Source organism: Rattus norvegicus, chromosome 10 (assembly GCF_021556685.1).
Source record: "Rattus norvegicus strain SHRSP/BbbUtx chromosome 10, alternate assembly SHRSP_T2T, whole genome shotgun sequence".
In the NCBI taxonomy this organism is placed as follows: Eukaryota; Metazoa; Chordata; class Mammalia; order Rodentia; family Muridae; genus Rattus; species Rattus norvegicus.
The window spans coordinates 51,271,439-51,288,201 of NC_141543.1; the positions used below are offsets into that span (position 1 = coordinate 51,271,439).

The following is a 16,763-nucleotide window of genomic DNA, read 5'->3' on the forward strand; positions in this document are numbered from 1 at the left end:
TCTCTCTCTCTCTCTCTCTCTCTCTCTCTCTCTCTCCCTCCCTCTCTCTCTCTCTCCCTCTCTCTCCCTCTCTCTCTCCCCCTCTCTCTGTCTCTTTAAAGATTTTTTTTCATTTTTATGGGCATTGGTGTTTTGTATACATGTGCATCTGTATAAGGGGGACAGGTCCCATGGAACTGGAGTTACAAACAGTTGTGAGCCGCCATGTGGGTGCTGGGAATTGAACTTGGGTCCTCTGGAAGAGCAGCCAGTGCTCTTAACCATAGAGCCATCTCGGCAGCCTGCAAGATGCTATCTTTAGTATGTATATCTGATGTCTGTGCTACTGAGAATGATCCCCCCGCCTTTTGTGCAGCAGGGTCTCATGTAGTCTAAGCTGGCCTGCCGTGTAAGTAAGTAGCTGGAGATGACTCTGGACTCCTTTGTCCACTTCCCTACGATTTCCAGGCCTGAAGCAGCACACACTCGACTCACAGGTCACTTGTCATGGAAGGATCGGGAACAGGAAGAAGAGACCCCGAGAACTATAATCCAGAGGCTAGGAGATGGCTTACTCCAAGAAGTGCTGCCACAGCAGCTTGAGGTCCTTAGCTTGTACCCCACCAGCGCCCTGCACAGAATACCAGACATGGTGGCATGTGTCTAGAATCCCAGAACTCAGAAGGTCAGACAGAAGGTCCGCCGGGGCTTGCTGCCCAGGGAGCCTAGCTACTCAGTGTCTCCAGGTTCAGTGAGAGACTTTGTCTTAAAAAAATAGTTGAAGCCAGATGTCATGCCCAGCTACATACTAGGTCAGCATGCCTTTGATCCCAGCAATCAGGAGGCAGAGGCAAGCAACTCCTATGACTTTGAGGCTAGCCTGGTCTACGTAGTAAGTTTCAAGCCAGCCAATGCCACATAGTAATATCCTGTCTCAAAACAACGAAAGAAGCACACAACAATAATTAATAACAGTAATAACAACAACAACAACAATTTAGGAAGATACTCAATATTTACCTCTGTCCTCTCACCCAAGTAGGGCAGGGGAACTCTGGGAGAAGGGACTGCCTCAGCTTCTAGCCCTTTTCCCAACTGCAGCCCATGGTGGGTGGGATGGTCTGGGGTTGCCCAAGAGCCATAAGGACTGTCCTGAGAGATTCTGCATATGGCAAAGAAGAGGGTGAGAGCAGGAACTGAGAAAGGTGGGGATGATGTCCCTGGGGTCTCAGCGCGGTTTCCTGTGTAGATGTCTTCCTGCACCTTTGTGTTTTTCACCCCTTTGCCTTGAGCTCCCCGCTTGGGTACTAAGACACCCAGTCTGGAGCCACATCTTACCCTGCCTACACTACCTCCCACAGCCTCAGCTCCCTCCACTGTGAGTAGGGATCCTGCATTTCCTTTCCGTGCTCCCCTACATTTAATAACCCAGGCCTGTACAGCGGCGATGTCTGGTGTCATGCCTACTTTGCAGTGGGGATGGGCAAGTGACTGGGTTCTCAGGAGCCCTCTACCCTCTGCACACAGGCGTGAGGTCCAAGAGTACATCCCAGCCCAGCTCTACCACACCACAGCCGGTGACACCTGGCTCAACCTGGTTAGCCAACACAGGCAGCAGACTCAGGCACTCAGTCCCCACCAGGCCCGTGCTCAGTTCCTGGGTGAGAGCTGGCTGGGAGGAGGGCTGGACACATGGGAGGGGAAGCTAAGCTGAGAATGGCTAGAGGGAGGTGGGAGTTACTATTGTCTTTGTACAAAAGCAGTGTTTGGTGGCAGCCAGGCTGCCTGCCTATCTGGAAAGGCTTGTTACCACTATCCAAAAAAGTGTCACCTGGGTTAGAAATGATGCCTGGCGAAGAGCTAAAGATGAAGGGACAGAAGGTGAGGTACAGGAAGAGACCAAGAGGGGAGGAAGGGAGGTCGGAGCAGGTTGAAGCAGAGAGCAGCTTTTGCAGGCAGCCTGGCAGCTCAGGGCAGTGGCTGTCCTGTGGCAGCTCAGGGCAGTGGCTGTCCTGTTGTCCTGGTGTCCTGATCTGAGGCTCTCCACACTGCAGGCCTCCTCAGTGCCTTTCCCTTGTTTGGCTCCTCCTTCTTCTTCATCCAGAGCTGCAGCAATGTCTTGGTGCCAGCCCCCTGTATCCTCGCTGTCAACCATAATGGCCTCAACTTCCTCAGCACCAAGACCCATGTGAGTGACCCCTGCCAGGCCCTGTCCACCTGTCCCCTCTGTCCCTTGGCATTCCACCTCTCTTGGGGACAAAGATGCCTGCTACACATTTACCCCCTGCACAGTCTGCAGCCAGTCCCTTCCCTTTCAGAGCCTTCATTTGGAAAGTGGAAATGCTACAATTCTGGCCCAAATAGGGTTATGTGAACGGAGACATGTAGGAGAACACACCGAGAACATGTGATTAGTATGTCAGGCTGCCACAGTTTCGTGCCACAGCCTGGGAGCCCTGTGCAATGCAAGCTGAAATTTCCAGGATTTCTGAAGCTTTCAAGCTTTGGTTTCTCCTTGGCTATAGACAGTGACTTCTTGTGTCCCCACATGGCCTCTCTGTATGGGCACCTCCCTAGTGTCCATGTGTCCAACTTTTCTCTTCTTATAAGGACACTAGTCATGCTGGAATTGAGCCTAACCCAGTGGCCTCATTTCAACTGACATACCTCTCTTGGCGGGGCTGTGTAAATTTGTGGCTCAGGCTGTCCCTCAATGATTTTACCTGACTCGGTTTTCCAACTGTGGGATTACAGACATACACCACCTTGCCTACCTTTTATCTCTTTTTCTTGTGATACTGGGGATGGAATCCAGAGGCCCCAGTACCAGGCAAGCATTCTAACCCTGACCCCTTAACCCCTTTTTACAATTCCTGCTTCCAAATATAGTCCGGTTCCAGGGAGCTAGGGCTTTCTATAGCCATCAAGGTCCAGCACTCCGGAGGCAGGGTAGGGCAGAACTACATGAGTTCAAGGTCAGCCTGGTCTACAAATCAAGTTCCAGGAGAAGAGCCAGGGCTACACAGAGAAACCCTGTCTTGAAAAACAAAACAAAACAAAACAAAACAAAGTAACAATAACAGCAAACAAAAAAATAAATAAAAACAAAACAAACACCAGAAAAACTTGTGAATTTGGGGACAAGAGGTTTGCTTAGAGATGAGTCTAGGGGACACTGGAAGAAGTGGGATGGAGAAAGTGCAGTGGCTGGAGACCCTGGGAGACAATATAGAACAGACCCCTTTGTCCCCTAGAGTAGAAGTATGCTTTTTCTCCAGGGGCAAGGAGCTGCCATGACCCTCAGTCTACGTCCCCACTGGTCAGTAGCTGGGAGCGGTACTAACTGTCCATCACTCCATTTTTCTCTGCGTGAGGGCCAGAAATAAAGTTCTTTGATAAGGGATACGGGGGTTTCCAGCTCCGATATAAAGGTCGAAGTACCCCACTACCCTCTTGGATCTCAAGCATGAAGCATCAGTATTTGTTCAATCAGTTTCCTCTGGTGAGGAAGGTGAGATCCAGAGTGTTCACAAAGCCAACGAGTGTCTGAGGAACTGGCACAGCTGGGCCTTCTACCTTTTGATCAGACCTGCAGGAGAAGGTTCGGCATGGTAGGGACCACCCTCACCCTCACAACTGTTTGGCTACTCTGTCCTCATCCCCAGGAGCTGATTGTGAAGATTCCCCTGAAGGAGATCCAGTCCACGTGGACTCAGCAGCCCACGGCCAATTCCAGCTACCCGTATGTTGAGATCTCTCTGGGGGATGTGGCAGCCCAGCGGACCATGCAGCTCCAGCTGGAACAGGTAAGTCCAATCCTGCCAACCAGACCCTGTCAGGAGGCTCTGGCTTTCTCATTCTGCACTCAGGGCTCTTCTCCAACCTGGGCTATGCCCCAGAAAGCAAACTGCAGGGAACAGAGCTGTGAGCTATTGTGGAGGCCTTCCCAGGAAGCAGTTTAGCAGTGCATTGTGGGGGAAGAATACAGGTTGTTTGTAGAATAGTGATGTGTTTGGCAGGGTACTAGGAAGATTCACCAGGGAAAGAGAAGTCTCAAATTTGAATATACAAATAAAACCCTGGGAGGCAGGTGGTGATGGCACCCCTCTTTAATCCCAGCACTTGGGAGGCAGAGGCAGGCAGATCTCTGTGAATTGGAGGCCAGCCTGATCTACAGAGCAAGTTCCAGGGCATCCAGGGTTACATGGAGAAAACCTAAATAAATAAATAAACAAACAAGCAAGCAAACTGGGAGCTGGAATATAACAGTCGATAGAGTAATTCCCTAACATAGACGAGGTCATAGGTCTGATCCCTAGCACTGCACAACTGGTCATGGTAGTACATGGTACATGCCTGTAATCCCAGCAACCTCAGAAAGTAGAGGCAAGAGGATCCTCAGTTCAAGGTCATCCTTAGCTATAAAGGCCATCCTGGGCTAAAGATCCTGTCTAGAGAAGAAAGAAGAAAAAGGAGGAGGGGGGAAGGAGGAGGGGAAGGTAGGGAAGAGGACAAAGAAGAAGGTGAGAAGGAAGAAGAAGAAATAGAAATAGTTGGGAGCTTTCTGAGGTCATTGGGAGCATAGGAGGTCAGTGAGTGGACAGGTTTGACACAGGAGGTTTAAGGAAGTTTGACCTGGGCTGAGACAAGGCAGCTGGATTGTGGGGGTGGGGGGCTGGGATTAGAAGCAAGGTAAGTAATTTTCCTTGTGACATCTAGACTAGGAAACTAGAGTCTTGGCTAAATCTTGTGGTCCCTAGCATCAGAACAGAAGAAGAGACAGAGCTGAAGCAGAGAGAAGGGCAGGATCGAAATTGCCTGCCCTTGTGAGACTGGGCCTTTCACTGAACCAGCTCTGCTGCTGAAATAAAGAGCCACAATCAAGAGCCCTAGAGAAGCTGTGACCAGGACTAGGCTCTTGGATGGCCCTTCCCTACACCCCTTTACCTTGTCTCCCTCCTCTGGTAACCATAGTTTCTTTCCCTGTAACCTCTCTGCCCCCGGGGCTTTCAAAATGATTTCTACAATGGTGATGTCCTAGTTAGGGATACTACTGCTGAGACGAAGCACCAAGCACGTTGAAGAGGAAAGGGTTTATTAGGCTTACACTTCCTCATGATAGTTCATCACTGAAGGAAATCAATACAGGAACTCAAACTGGGCAAGAACCTGGAGACAGGAGCTGATACAGAGGGCATAGAAGGATACTGCTGGGGATTGGGGATTTAGCTCAGCAGTAGAACACTTGCCTAGGAAGCGCAAGGCCCTGGGTTCGGTCCCCAGCTCCGGAAAAAAAAGAACCAAAAAAAAAAAAAAAAAAAGAATTTGGGACTGGAAGGATACTGCTTACCAGCTTGCTCTTCACCTCTTGCTTAGCCTGATTTCTTACAGAACCCAAGACTGCCAGCCCAGGGATAGCCCACCACAGTGGGTTGGACCCTCCCCCATCAATCACTCATTTTTTTTTCTTTTTTTTTTTTTTTCCGGAGCTGGGGACCGAACCCAGGGCCTTGCGCTTGCTAGGCAAGCGCTCTACCACTGAGCTAAATCCCCAACCCCCCCATCAATCACTCATAAGAAAATGTCCTACAGACAGATCTTATGAAGGCATTTTCTCAATTGAAGTTTCCTCCTTTCAGATGGTTCTAACCTGTGGCAGACTGACATAAAACTAGCTAGCACACGGTTCTACCACCCCCCTTTCCTGCGCTTGCTTCAGCCCTAGGCTCCCTCCTTGGCTCCTTGACTGTGCTATCCCTCCCTCCCAATCCGTCTCACCGCAGCCTCCTCTCCCTCTTTCCTCCTGTTCAGTCATTACACCTTCCTTGCCTCTTACAGCTCCTCTGTGCCAGAGTCATCCGCCTCCCCCCACCCATCCTTTGTACTAACTGTTTGCTCTACCTGAAATGTTTCTTCTTCCTGGTTCCTGGAAGGACCCCCCCCCTCCCTTTATTTGAGCTTCATCATAAAAGCCCCTCTTTCCAAAAGCCTTCCTTGGCTCTCCTCCTAAGGGCTTGCCAACTCTGCCTCTGTGGCCCTCAGCACACCTTGCAAGTATATCACTTACGGATTTGTCTTCCTTTTGCCTGCCTCCCACCTTCAGAACATCAGCGGCAGGTAGACAAGGCCTTATCTACCCTATCTGCACCCTGGCTGCAGCATCGTACCTGCCACATAACAGATGCTCAGTGTGTGCTGGATTGATAGGTATATGAATGGGCGGGCGGGTGAGTGAGTGGAAGAGTAGGTGAATGGATGAAAATCTATTTGGCTTCTCCAGTTCCTCGCAGTCCCCTCCTTGGAAGAAGCTACTGTCTCTGTCCTGTGTGTGGAAGGATACAGTCTTTCACCATTCCTTCATTCAACACACAGCCATCGAGTATCTCTCAAGGAATGCTTTAACAAATGTGACTGAGTCCCCTGCTGTACTGGCTCTCACCACAATCTCAGACCTGTAAAAATAAAATCTCCCTACATCACCGTGATACCTACTGGGAAGGATGCCCAGGAGACTTGATGTACATAAGAGGCGACTGGGGATGGCTCCCAGGAGGAGGGGGGTTTCCGAATGTGGGAGCACTGCAGACTCTGACAGGCTGTGTAAGAGGATCGTGAAGCATCCCTGTTTGCCTTTGAGCTTGTTTCCATAGCTGCTAAGACAGGCATAAGCAAAGCCTGTGAACAGGCAAAAGATAAGGGATCTGTGTTGGTCAGCCTTCCACTACAGTGACTAACAACACTTGATGTATCTTGAGGGAGAAAAGGTGAACGGTGAGCCAGGATTTCACGGTTTTCTGTCCATGGTCAGCTGACTTCATTGCTTTTAGGCCTGTGGTAAAGCAAAACCATGATGGCAGAAGGCCACAGCAGGGAAAGGCTTCTGAGCTTCATTCCTAGTGACAGGAGAGCAGAGCAGGTAGAGGGAGCCACACAGGAAAAGTCCAGGAATGAGATGTCCTTCAAAAGCACATTTCCAGTGCCCTGCTTCCTCCAACCCGGCCTTGCTTCCTAGTTCCCAATAATGAATGGCATTAAATGAATCCAGTGAATTCATCCACTAATGTTAGAGTTCTCACCATCTGACCTCCTTTTGGTGGTGAGACCCTAACAGCTGAGACTAAGCCCTTGACCACTGAGACACTAAGGAAGACACCTCCTGTTGACATCATAACAAGAGGAATCCACACACGCCCCATAGCTGGGATGGCCGGAGGTGTCACCTTTCACTTCAAAGACTAGTTTAGATTGTGGCTCCCCAGGTTTCAAACCCAAACTCTGACGTGTAAGCTTACCCAGGGATAGGATACTGCTCTTACAGTTACTCATAGAAACTCTTAGGGTGCCAGGCCTGCACAGTACATGACCTGGAAGTGTTTCCACTATTGTCGAGCCAGGCACAATCACTCAGGAAGTGCCCCAGGAAGAACCACATACAGACGAAGTTCTACAGTTCCATTCGGGGAGGTGGGGGACTGTAGCCACCCCTTCTAAATGGCGGGTACTGTGGGTAACTGATGGCAATACATAACTTACCATTTGTTGATAGACTAATTTGGGAGGGTCTGTGCTGGGATGGAATCCAACGCCTCCCATATTATTGCCAAGCATTGTACAGTGAGCCACCATCCCTACACCACAGACTTGTTTTAAAAATTAATCTATTTTATGTGTGTAAGTCTCACTGTTCAAAGGCGTTGCCTGTGTGAATGCCTGTGAACCATGTGAATACCTAGTGCCATCAGAGGTCAGAAGACAGCATTGGGTCCACTACAGCTAAAGCCACAGACAGTTGGGAGCTGTCATGTGGGTGCCAGGAATCGAACCCAAGTCTCTGGAAAAGCAGTAAGCCTTCCCAACTGCTGAACTGCTGAAGCCCCAGACTGTTTTTTTTTTTTTTAATTTAAAGGATTTACATGTAATAAAATCTTGGGTTTGGCAGTGGTGGTGGTGTACACCTTTAATCCCAGTACTTGGGAGGCAGAGGCAGGCAGATCTCTGTAAATTTGAGGCAAGCCTGGTCTACAAAGCAAGTTTCAGTACAGCCAAGGCTGTTACATAGAGAAACCCTGTCTCTAAAAAACTCAGAGAGACAGAGACAGAAATGGGGGTTGGGGGTGAGAGAGAGACTATTTTGTGTCTCCCTACTCTGCAGGGTCTGGAGCTGTGCCGTGTGGTGGCTGTGCACGTGGAGTCCATGCTCAGTGCCCGGGAGGAGCGGCTCACCCTGCCGCCCAGCGAGATCACCCTTTTGTGATGCGGCCTACCTTTTCACTGCTTCCGGTCCCATGGCCTGAGGGTAGCTGCTGGGTCTCTGTGGACCAGTGACCCTAGACAAGAGGCCAGAACCTTAAGGAGACCAAAGGGGACAGAAGGAAAAACTCAAGAACTTAGAAGACCTATCTGGAGCTGGGATGCAGTCACGGATACAGCCAAGGGTTACTTGGCAGAAGTGACTTTTAAACTCTGCACTACTGGTCCTTCAGAAGGCAGAGCCTGCCTTGGAGACTGCCCTTGACAGGGAAGCCCCACACCAGTATCGTAAGGGCCTGCCTCCAGTTTCTTGGGCCTTGATACTCAGATCTGTTCTAGCTTCACACTCCAGCCTTTCACATGTCCTTGCCAGGCGCCCTCAACCTGGACCTATGACCCTTAGTCATTTCTTCACAGATAAGAAGTATTTCTATTTCTGGCAGCCATATCCTCCATGCAGCTGCTCAGTGGCTGGAAAGCAAGCCTGAGGGAGGAGGCAGGGACACAGATGCACCAGACTCAGTCTATAAACAACATTTCCAGCAGACTTGTGTAGCCTTACCCCTCCCTTAGGATCCTTGACCCCGACTCTACAATCTTTGGGTAGGTAACCCAATCCCAGCTTCTGTCACAGGATGGACTGACTACCCAAGCAAGGCACAAGAGTACACCAGTAGAAAGAGAAGTTCTGTCTCAGGGGATGGGCGCTGGCTGAGGAGGCTGAGAAAGCTTCCCAGAGATTGATACATTAGAGTTAGTTTTTGAAGAATGAGTAAGTTTGCTAAGAGTAGATGGAAATAGGGGTTTAGGATAGACATTTTAGAGGAGACCATAGTTTCCTGCTGGGTTTGGAGATGGAAGGTTTAGCCTAAAAAAATAACTAATGCCCAGTAGGCCCTTGAAAAATACTTGTCATATAAATAGGAGGAAAGAAAGATACTAGGTGTGATGTATTGGGCCTGCCTCTGGGATATGCCTGCAATCTCCCCACCCAAGAAACTGAGTCAGAATTACTTCAAATTCAAAACCAACCCAGGCTACATAGCAAGACCCTGTCTGGGGGAAAGGACACCAGGGAGACGACTCAATAGTTAAGAACATTGGTTGGGAAAGAAAAGAACATTGGTTGCTTTTCCAGGGAACCTGGGTTCAATTCCTAGCACCCTAATGGCAGCTCACAACTATTTGTAACTCCAGTTCCATGAGATATGTTGTCCGTGGGTACCAGGCACATATGTGATGCAGACATATGTGCAGGCAGATTGCTCGTATCCATAAAAAAATACAATAAAACAAAATGAATGAATGTGGACGGGAGGTGCTGGTGTTGTGGGGCTGGTAGAAGACACTGGGGCCTAGGAACTGGGGCTAGCCTGCCAAGGGCGGCCATTGCATCAGAGGAAAGGCCTGAGACTCATTTAGCTGGCAGTGCCTTGCCAGGCCCTGGGAACTACTATATTGGATAACTATGGACTGGACCATGCTCAGGAGTGGTTCCAGCCAGGTGATAAGGACAGGCCCCAGCTCATGGGACCTAAGATGACTTTACTTTTTTTTTTTCCGGAGCTGGGGACCGAACCCAGGGCCTTGTGCTTGCTAGGCAAGCGCTCTACCACTGAGCTAAATCCCCAACCCCTAAGATGACTTTACTAAGAGCAGGTGCTCCTGGTATTAGAAAGGCTGTTGATGATGGCTTAGGCCCAACTTCTTAGGAATTGACAGGAACTCATCCCAAGTACCAGGTAGAGCTTCCCAGTAGTAGTAGATCTGCTGCCCTTACAACCAGGGTACAAGAGGCAGGGAGACCTGAGGGAAGGCTGCCTTTGACCCAGAGCCTATAAAACTCCAGCATGACCTACCTCAGGGGATGGTGGATTGGTAACTGGAGGGAGATTTTGGAGGTCTAAGTAGCAGGACTCTACTGCTGGCTGAGTCAGGATGTTGCAGAGGATCAAGGAAGAACTTTGATGTACTTACCTCAAGGCTCTCAGTTCACGTTACTCCCTGGGATTGACTTTAGACATAGGCACCAACGCCACGAAGTAGGCAAGACATAGTCACATCGGCTGGGGCTCATTTGGGGTTCCTTAGCCCTGGTGCCTGCCTGTATTAATTAATTCTGTTGTTACTATGGGGGGAAAAACCTGGCAAAGCAACTTAAGGAAGGTTGTTTTACCTAGTTCTAGGGTACAGTCAGTCATGGCAGCCCAGTCATGGCAGTGAAGGCTCCAGAAGCATGGGCCCATTTTATTCACAATTTGGAAACAGAGGAAGATGAATACCAGTCACAGAAAGCTTGACCAGTGGACTATGAGATGCTTGGCAATTAGAATGTCCACAGAGTTGCTGGAATGTGTTCAGTTTATTCACACAGACATTCCTTACAAGACCATGCTATTATAAATATGGTAATCTCACCGGGCATGGTGGTGCATTCCTTTGATCCTAGCACTTGGGAGGTAGAGGCAGGCAGATCTCTGTGAGTTCAAGGACAGTCTGGCTTACAAAGAGAGTTTCAGGATGGCCAGAGCTACACAGAGAAACACCTGTCTTGAAAAACCAAAAATAAATAAATAGACAGACAGACAGATAAATAATTATAGTATCTCATGTAAACAGACATCTCATCCAACAGGGACCATGGGCAGGAAATGCTTCAGGCTTCCTCTAGGGTGGTAGTTCTCGGCCATCCTAATGCTGCAACCCTTTAGTAGTTTCTTATGTTGTGGTGACCTCCAACCATAAATTTATTTTCGTTGCTACTTCATAACTAATTTTGCTACTGTCATGGAACCATCAGATGGGCTTAGCGTGAGCCTGAAACAGCAAAATGGGATCCTAGTAAGGAGGCTGAGACCACCTCTGTGCAGGGAGTGGTCTACTGGCTCTGAGGCTTGGGGGTTGAGGAAGAAGCAAACACAAAAGTGAAGCCACACTTGGTCTCTAGGGAGTCCCAGTGATGGGCAAGGTAATGGGGCCTGGTGCCCATGTTGGGCCTGCCATGGGCAGAGCTGTATGGAGCTGTATGAGCAGGCCTTTTCCAATGCTTGCACTGGGGATCATAGCATGTGGGAGAAGGTGATTATATAGGCAGACAGTGGCACTTGCTCCTCTAAGGCAGCACCATGGCAGCTGAAGGGGGCTGGCATGTGGGCATCACTGGGTGAAGTCTGCTAGGTGTAGCCTGGCCCTAAGAGAGGCTCATAGCCAGAGAGGAAAAAAATCTTGGTAGCTTTAAATACTACTTTTGAACAACCTGACTCAAATAAACCAGCGACTTTTCAAATAATAAAATTATATACCTCCAAAATTTTAGCCTGGCTCTTGCTGGTTATAGATGATCCAGGGTTGGGGATTTAGCTCAGTGGTAGAGCGCTTGCCTAGCAACCACAAGGCCCTGGGCCCTGGGTTCGGTCCCCAGCTCCGGAAAAAAAAAAAAGTGTAAATCGAATAGATGATCCAGACACAGAAAGAATGCTTACACGGCTTTAAAAAAAATACTAACAGGTCTTCTTCTTCTTCAAAAAAAGATTTGTTTATTTATTTATCTTCAGACACACCAGAAGATGCCATCAGATCTCTTAACTGCTGAGCCATCTCTCCAACCCCAAATACTAGCATGTCTTCTTAAAAATTTCCAACTGGGCATGTGGCACACATCTTTAATCCCAACACTTGGAGTGCAGAGGCAGACGAAACCCTGGGAGTTCAGAACCAGCTTGGTCTACAAATTGAGTTCCAGGATAGCCAAGGCTACCCAGAGCAACCCTCTGAAAAAAACAAACCATGTGGAAAGAAAGCTACACTTCCCATTCTGGTCCACAGTTCCCGGTTAGACCTCTTTTACACTTAACCATTGTGATCAACATAGTCAATAGGTCGAGGCATGAACAGTCATGCAAGTCGAAGGTAAAAGGAGCCTACAAATGCCTCAAACAACAATTAGATAAAAACAGAGGGAGGATTCTCTACTCACACCAATTCTCTAAACAAGGACTTATTTACATTACAATTTAAAATCCTTCAGAAGAGGACCTCAAGGGGTTGGGGATTTAGCTCAGTGGTAGAGTGCTTGCCTAGCAAGCGCAAGGCCCTGGGTTCGGTCCTCAGCTCTGGAAAAGAAGAAGAAGGAGGAGGAGGAGGAGGAAGAGGAGGAGGAGGAGGAGGAGGAGGAGGAGGAGGAGGAGGAGGAGGAGGAAGAGGAGGAAGAGGAGGAAGAAGAGGAGGAGGAGGAAGAGGAGGAGGAGGAGGAGGAAGAGGAGGAGGAGGAAGAGGAGGAGGAGGAAGAGGAGGAGGAAGAGGAGGAGGAGGAAGAGGAGGAGGAGGAAGAGGAGGAGGAGGAGGAGGAAGAGGAAGAAGAAGAAGAAGAAGAAGAAGAAGAAGAAGAAGAAGAAGAAGAAGAAGAAGAAGAAGAGGAAGAAGAAGAAGAAGAAGAAGAAGAAGAAGAAGAAGAAGAAGAAGAAGAAGAAGAAGAAGAAGAGGACCTTACTTCCCAGAAAGTGCTACAGAAAGATGTCTTGACATGAAAATAGCTTGGCCCATAGAATGTGGAAGCAAAGTTATGCTTGTATCTTTTCTAAATGTGCAGAACGGAAACTTTGCATCCAATGAGAAACCTGATTTTAGGGATAAGGGGACCCGGGATTGGGACATATCACAATGGCTATATTTCTGAGTTGCCAGGGGGAAACATACAGGACTTACATTACCAGACTACTAGTTTGGTGAAATTCTACCAAACTTGTCTCCTTTTATCTTGAGGGGTACTACTCTACCCACCTGCAGTCCCATAAGATTCATTGAGTTATTTGGGGTGGGCTTTAGGCCTTCAATGTAGACAGGATGTTCTATGGATTACCAACACGTATGGGTGGTAATCACTCCTTAGGATGAGAATAGATACAGTTGGGAATCAGGATTCACCTCCTGAGTATTTGGACCCACAAGAAGGATAGCAAGGATATGGTCCACTTAATTATGTCAGCACATCCTAAAAATACAAAAGGCTTATGATCAGACTGTCTTACCTACTAACTGTACAAAAATAATCCCTGGTAATCCCACCTGACCCAAACTTTACTGTACATTTGTCTGTGTCTGTCTTTTCTTCATTCCCTTAACACACTTGCCCAGGGTTCTGGGACTGAGCACAGGTTGATGTGGTGAGGTTCAGGACAGAGAGGTTCCACCCTAATGTGGGACAATAGAGCAGGAATATCTGGGCAGCATGAAAGGTTAAAGAAATTAACCCATGAAGCCTTGGCGCCGAGGCAAGCACAGTTGAGCACATCATAATTCAGGACACTGAAATAACCAACATGACCTCTTTGCAGCCTCCCTCCCCCTGTGGAACAAGGCACTGGGCTTGCCCTAATTTCAGGTTGACATACACATCTAGCTCTCTCCCGCTCAGGCTCAGCAGCCTCTTAGGGTACCTCCTCTGCGTGGTTGAAGGCCTGAGAGGACTGCATTCAAACCCCACTTGCTTGCTCATTTGTGTGTGGTTGCTTACCATTTCTGAGTCTTTGCTTGGACAAGTGTAGCCTAAATGTTCATCGACATGCCCAGCATAGGACGCAAATGAATGTTAGGGATGGACATACATTGTTGTGCATGTGTACTTGTGTGTGCACGTGTGAGAACAGGTATTTGTGTGTGGAGGCCAGAGGCCTGAGGTCGACATCAAGTCTCTTCCTTGATGGTTTTTCCATGTTAATGTTGTGATACAAGGTCTTTCACTGAATCCGAAGTTCACCAGTTCACTAGGCTATCTGGCCCATAAACTGCAGAAAACTGACTGTTTCCACAAACCTTCCACCAGCACCCTACTGCCCGTACTGCTGGGGTTACAGGTGTGCATTATCCAGCTTCTGGGGATCTGACTTCTTCTGTTCATGTTTATGTGCTAGACATTTTACAGACTAAGCATCTCTCCAGCCCTAGATGTCTTGAAGGAGCTTGGGAGAAGCTTCAGTTGGTAAACCTGAGTTCGGCTCCCAGAATCCAGGTTGGGTTTTTTTGTTTGTTTGTTTTATTTAAATAAGTGGACTGTTGTAATCCTGCAACTGGGGAAGCAGAGACAGGGTTCCCAGACCAGCCTAGCCTACTTAGCAAGTTCCAGGCCAGCAGAAGACCCTGCCTCAAAATATGGTGGGTAGCACTCCAGTAATAACCCCTGAGGTTGGCCTTGAGTATGCATGCCACAATGTACCTACACACACATGCACTGCACACATGCAAACACACATACAAAAAGGTAAGTTTAAGAGGCAAAGACAGGAAGGTATCTGTTCAAAGGCATCCTCAGCTATATAAGACCTTGTCTCAAAAAAAAAAAAAACAAAAACAAAAACAAAAAAATCAGGGAGGGACAGGAGAGGGCTGGGAGTGACAGTGGAAATCACCAGGGTCATCTCTGGTAACTAGCTGAAGGCTTGGGACTGGAGAGGATACCGGGAGTCCATAGGGTGACTCTAGCTGAGATTCCTACTAGAGGGGGATATAGACACTGAAGTGGCCACCTCCTGTAGCCAGGCAGGACTTCCAGAGGAGGGAGGTGGACATCATCCCACTCACAAAACCTTCAACCTAAAGTGTGTCTTGCCTACAAGATGTGTAGGGATAAAGATGGAGCAGAGAGTGAGCTGCTCCAACTGGAGACCATCCCATGTGGAGAGCCAACCCAACACTATTAATGATACTCTGCCATGCTTGCAGACAGGAGCCTAGCATAACCGTCACCTGAGAGGCTTCATCTCTCAGCAGATGGAGGCAGATGCGGAGACCACAGCCGAGTCAAGTGGAGTCCAGGGAGACTTGTGGAAGAGGGGGGGAAGAGAAGTGAGCAATGAGGGAGGGGGGATAGGATACAGGGCTGAAGGACAGGAAACCAGGAAAGGGAATAACATTCAGAATGTAAATAAAAATTATCCAATTAAAAAAAAGTGAGCAAGGAGAAGGGGTCAAGGGAACCACAAGAAGACCCAGAGAGTCAACTCTGGGGGCTCACAGTGCCTGGGTCATCAACCAGGGAGCATGCAGGAACCCCTACACATTTATAGCAAATGTGCAGCTTGGTCATCATGTGGGTCCCCTAACAAGTGGAGTGGGAGTTGTCTGGGTGTCTGTTTCCTGCTGTTGGACCCTTCCCTCTCTCTGGACTGCCTGGTTGGGCCTCAGTGGGAGAGGATGTGTATAGTCCTGCTGGGACTAGATGTTCCAGGGTGGGGTGGTACCAAGGTGGCGGGCTCCCCTTCTCTGAAAGGAAGGGAAGGGTGCACCGGAGGGAGGGATATGTAAGGGTGGGACTGGGAAGAGAGGACAGAAGGGTGCAGTGATTGGGATGTAAAGTGAATAAAAAAAGACAAGTAAGGAAAATGTAAAAAAAAAAAACAACCAAACAACCAAACAAAAAAACCACAAAACAGCCTTTAATCCCAAACTGGAAGGCAGAGAGGCAGACAGATCTCTGTGAGTTCAAGGCCTGTCTGATCGAGCTCCAGACAGCCAAGCTACACAGAGAATCCCTGTCTTGAAAAAACAAAACAAAACAATAAAAAAAAAACAAAACAAAACAATTTTTACTATGTGCCATGTCCTGGGCAAATAAATACTAACTCATTTAATCCTTACAAAACCCTAATGAGGCTAGTATAATTGTGAAATTGCTGCTGGAGTGCTGACAGTATTGGACTTCTGCATGTGGCCTTGTGAAGTTCAACACAAGCAGTCTGGCTTTTCCACACACGATCTGGGCCTGACTAAAAAGCACAGTCAAGGAGAAAATACACTGGGATTAGAGAGACCACCTATAGAAGAGTTACTTTTTTTTCTTCTTTTTCTGAGGCAGTCTACATAGCCCTGGCTGGCCCTGAACTCCTGAGACACACGCATGCACACACACACACACACTACTTAGAGCTGGGTTTAAAGGTGTGCACCATACTCAAGGAGGGTCACATTTTTGCCTAGGTAAGCAGAGGTATGGCCCTTAAGGTAGTTACTAGGTGCTTCTGGGTGCAGTGGTAAAAAGCTTCCACCATGCAGCTGTGAAAGGCGGAGCAGAGGCTTAGAGAACTGGGTTCCTGAAAGCATCTGTCCTCCCAGACAAACTGTCTATGCTCAGGTAAGAGACCTACGAGGTGTTTACACAGGACAGATCAGGCAGGGTTCCACGAAAGTCCAGGTCAGCTGGTCTTGTCCTCCAGTCCACCTTTTTACTACCTGAAGCTGCCCTTCCACCCTTGCTTTGTCACCTGAGCCCAAGTAGCTGCCCCAGGAATCCCCAGTGTGCGTGTCCCATTTCCCTTTCATCTGCCTGCTGCTTGGGAGAGAGGGTGGCCTGGATCCCCTAATGTCCTGGCTTCCCATTCCACAAACTTTGTCAAGTTGCCATACAGTCCCCACTTTCCAGCAGAGATTGCTGCCACCCTCAGTTTACAGATTAGAAAACTGAGGTCTGAACCCTGTGTCAGCAATTCTGCCGCTTCATTTCATCCTCACAACCACCTTTCCAGGTGAGTACTGGTTCCTAG

The 16,763-nt window shown here is 48.6% G+C and overlaps 1 protein-coding gene across 2 annotated transcripts in view; it reads left to right on the forward strand.

Annotated features, from left to right (window-relative positions):
* Positions 1 to 9,539, forward strand: part of Myo15a (myosin XVA) — a 58,765-nt gene extending 49,226 nt beyond the window's left edge. For both annotated transcript variants that reach the window (NM_001427826.1, XM_087573796.1), the window contains 4 exon segments: positions 1,507 to 1,640; positions 2,034 to 2,167; positions 3,645 to 3,785; positions 8,132 to 9,539. In NM_001427826.1, coding sequence (NP_001414755.1) covers positions 1,507 to 1,640; positions 2,034 to 2,167; positions 3,645 to 3,785; positions 8,132 to 8,233 — 511 coding nt within the window. In that variant the 3' untranslated portion in view covers positions 8,234 to 9,539.
* The last annotated feature ends 7,224 nt before the right edge of the window (positions 9,540 to 16,763 follow it).